Source organism: Physella acuta, unplaced genomic scaffold (genome assembly GCF_028476545.2).
Source record: "Physella acuta isolate Inbredline_101_S28 unplaced genomic scaffold, ASM2847654v3 ptg000608l, whole genome shotgun sequence".
Classification (NCBI taxonomy): Eukaryota; Metazoa; Mollusca; class Gastropoda; family Physidae; genus Physella; species Physella acuta.
In genome coordinates this window covers 165,001-168,732 of record NW_026732127.1, presented here as the reverse complement: position 1 = coordinate 168,732, position 3,732 = coordinate 165,001, and the positions used below count along the sequence as shown (strand labels likewise).

Below are 3,732 nucleotides of genomic sequence, written 5' to 3'. Positions count from 1 at the left end.
CAAGTTTATATTTGTATTTATGCGTGCATGTATATATATATATATATATATATATATATATATATATATATATATATATATATATATATATATATATATATACTATTCATTCGGATATTTATTCAGCGCACCGCGATGGGCGAAGTTGCCAGTAGCACATTGGCGTGTATATAGATATTCACGAAAATTAAGCTACGGAAAAAATAAAATCACGAGAGACTTCACATCGATGACCACGTTCTCCAGTACTCCAATATACTCTTTTCAGGATTGACTTAATTTAACACCTGTAATGCTTCCTATAAGCAAGCCGGTGAAAAGTATATGATAGATAAAAACTTAATGGTTTCTCGTCTCATGTTCATTTCCAAGTTGTTGTTTTTTTTATTTATTAATTTGAAATAAATTCCTTTTTATGGCTTTGTCTTTCTTTAGTCTGTATTTTTAAATACTTATTAAGAAACTTTATTGCTTTTTAATTTACTTAGTAAAAAACTATTAAAAGGAGGTTTTGGGCATCCTTATTTAACTATTTAGAAAAGGAAAAAACGTCATAGAATTTGTTGAAAGTGTGCCTTTCTTTCACACTACAGCTCATGTATATTTTCTTTTCGCAATAGTGTGTGTTAGCTGCTGTAGAAAATCACTACTGTAATAGATATTTTAAAAAAAACAACACTATCCAGCTGCACGAAAACGTAAATTTCGTACACAAAACTTATTTTTGACGGATTTCGTAATTAGCCCCCCCCCCCCCAAACACACACTTCTACTATCCACTCATTGAGTGTCTGCCGGCATAATAGTTCCACCACCTGGTGTCAATTATTAAACTTGAAGTGTCTATTTTACCTATTTCAACTTTTCAAAATCTGTTGTGTTTTGATGTTTGGTACATTGTAACAAAGATTGTTTGTATACTTATTGTAGCAAAAATTGTTTGTATACTTATTGTAGCAAAAATTGTTTGTATACTTATGGTAACAAAAAGTGTTTGTATACTTATTGTAACGAAAATTGTATACTTATTGTACACAAACATTGTTTGTATACTTCGAGCAGGATGAAAAACGTGGACTTTGGAGCATTCTATTAAATGCTAAAATTCTTAAGTTTAAAATAATTACAATCTACATACTTCATAATAAATATTTTAGATGAATTATAAAAATGCCTATGCGTATACAGCCTACAGACATTAAATTACATTTAATTAATCCTAAGTTAATTTGCACTCTCTAAATATTTAATACATAAAAGTATTAACAAATATCATGCACTCTTGTGACTCTTTTTCCTGTGACTTTTTTTCCTGTGATTTTTTTTCCTTTGACTTTTTTTTCTATGTTTTTTTCCTGACTTTTTTTCCTACAATCATATGGACACACCTTGAGTGCAATTCTGTCCATAAAAACCAAGTTGACAACCATACAGACATGAGCCGTTATGTTGATGGCACTGGCCCGGCGACTGGCAGTTATGGCTACACTCTGCAAGATAAAAGTCTATTGATTATAACTAGGGCGGGGTTAAATGGAGTACATGGTTATGTGTTGAAGATAACAAGATAAAAGTCTATAGATTATAACTAGTACAATGGCTAGGGTAGGGTAGAATGCAATAGATGTAGCTGTGTTGAAGCCATGCATGTTTTGGTAACTATTGAGGCGTAGTATGGAACAAATGCAATAACAACATAGATACCCGAGAAGACGTTACAGATAGACTAGATTGACCTTGAGTGCAGATATATCCGTAAAATGTGACCTTACTGCCGTGCGTGCATGTTCCGTTAGAATAAAAACATCTCGGTGGGTTTTGGCAGTGCTCTCTGCAATCTATAGAAATAAATAATCTCGTTCTCATTGATCGTGAGATTAATAGAGAGGGAAACATTATAGAATTTGCAATATAAGGCTATGTTATAGTATTATACTAGACAAGAAAGCGTGGTTTTTTGTGTGTTTGTGTTTATTTTTGTTCTGTTCCATAGTTGATACATTTTAAAACATTCCCCTTGACGGAGCACGGGTATGCAACTAGAATATATATATATATATATATATATATATATATATATATATATATATATATATATATATATATATATATATATATATATATATATATATATATATATATATATATATATATATGTATATATATATATATATATGTGTGTGTTGGCTGGTACTCTGTTGTTGGCTGGTTATTTTATTTTTTGTATTTAAGTAAAATGGTTACACGTTTGCTCATCACTCAGGTTAGGGCAAACTCGAATAGTCGATTAGTGCAGGCTATTTTTAGGTATTGAATATTAGGTCATCCTATGTGGATGAGCTTGTTTGTTGTCCTGATTTTACTTATTTTTAAAGTTATGTTTTTGTTAACGTTCCCCACCCCTTCTCACGAGATGGCGTTCGAGTCTCAATGCACGCTGATCTGCTAGGGTGTCAGAGGTAAATTATGGGCTTTAGGTCACGTGATTAACCTAGTCCCCAGACTCAAGTTCTGGTCCACGAATGTGGGGACGTAGGTTGCAGGTATAGGGGACGACGTACGTGTTAGATTGCAATTACGGATGACAGCCATATTGACCTGTGACCGTTGGGGAGACAGTATGGCGGATAGACTGGGCGTAACACCTAGGAAGTTATCAGTAGGGTATGACCTTTTAATTAAGTACGACAGAACTTTGGCGCCATCCAAATTAGGCTGGGCTGGGTGGGAAAAAGGTTTGGTTGGATGTAGGCTATTTAAGAGGACTGCGTAAAGCTCTCTCTCTATTACACACACATAGCTGTGGCTAGAGGTTAGTCGAGGCCTATTTGTAGCAGCCTTAGGGCTGGCTGCAGTGGCCCAGCAATGTATGGATGATATGGCCTGGTGTTTACACCAGCGGCCGAACGTCTTGTTCTTGTAAATATTATGTGCTACGTTCCTGTTATTTGCTGTGGCATAGATGGATGTGGTACGTGTGGCCAGATATTGTACCAGAGGCCGATGTCTTTTTCTCCAGTGGTTGGAAACCCTCCTGCTACTTGAGTACGATGTTTGTACTAGATGTCCGATGTCTGGTTGCCTGGGTAGGAAATATTCCTGCTGTTCTAGTGTCGAACTAGATTGTTTTGAGTACCACTGTGTACTCACTTTTAGAAGGATTTAAACCAAGAATTAGTGGAATCAGAAGCAGGGATATTAGCATTTTCAAATGTGATTCTGGGATTACGTAGCAATGCAAGAAATAAAATTAGGACTAGTAATAATAACTTTGACAAGTGTGATTCTGAGATTATGTAACAGTGCGAGAAATGAAATTAAGATTAGAAGTAACATTTACTAGCGTAATTCTGAGATTACCTAAGCAGAGTAGTAGTGTACGACTTGAGGAAATGACATTTATCTGTGTGTATTCTGATTTGTATGTTTTATTATGAGTTAATGTAAGCAAGGTGAATAATTCTGTATGGAGATGAAGTTTAAGGATTTGCTTGTCGTTTTTTATTTGTATTAAGAATTCTAGTGATGTTCTTGAATATGAAAGACTGGCCAGGTCTTATTAGTGTGGGGTCTTTAGCTTTTGCTTTTACATATATATTTGTTACGTCAAAATGAAGATAAATAAATGCATTAACTGTGTGTTTACTAAGTTTTATTTTTAGTGTAAAATTAATGTTGTGTTATGTGAAGTAATTAGTTTGCTCAGGTCTTTTAGACCTTCCTGTCCCAACG

General features: G+C 34.2%; 1 protein-coding gene across 1 annotated transcript in view; it reads right to left on the bottom strand.

The window, feature by feature from the left end:
• Positions 1–1,374: 1,374 nt before the first annotated feature.
• Positions 1,375–3,732, bottom strand: part of LOC131947815 (uncharacterized) — a 31,730-nt gene continuing 29,372 nt past the window's right edge. Inside the window, exons 4-5 of the mRNA XM_059309152.1 lie at positions 1,773–1,838; positions 1,375–1,490 (exon numbers count right to left, since the gene is read on the bottom strand). Of these exons, the coding sequence (XP_059165135.1) occupies positions 1,375–1,490; positions 1,773–1,838 (182 nt within the window). The remainder of the gene's footprint in view (positions 1,491–1,772; positions 1,839–3,732) is intronic.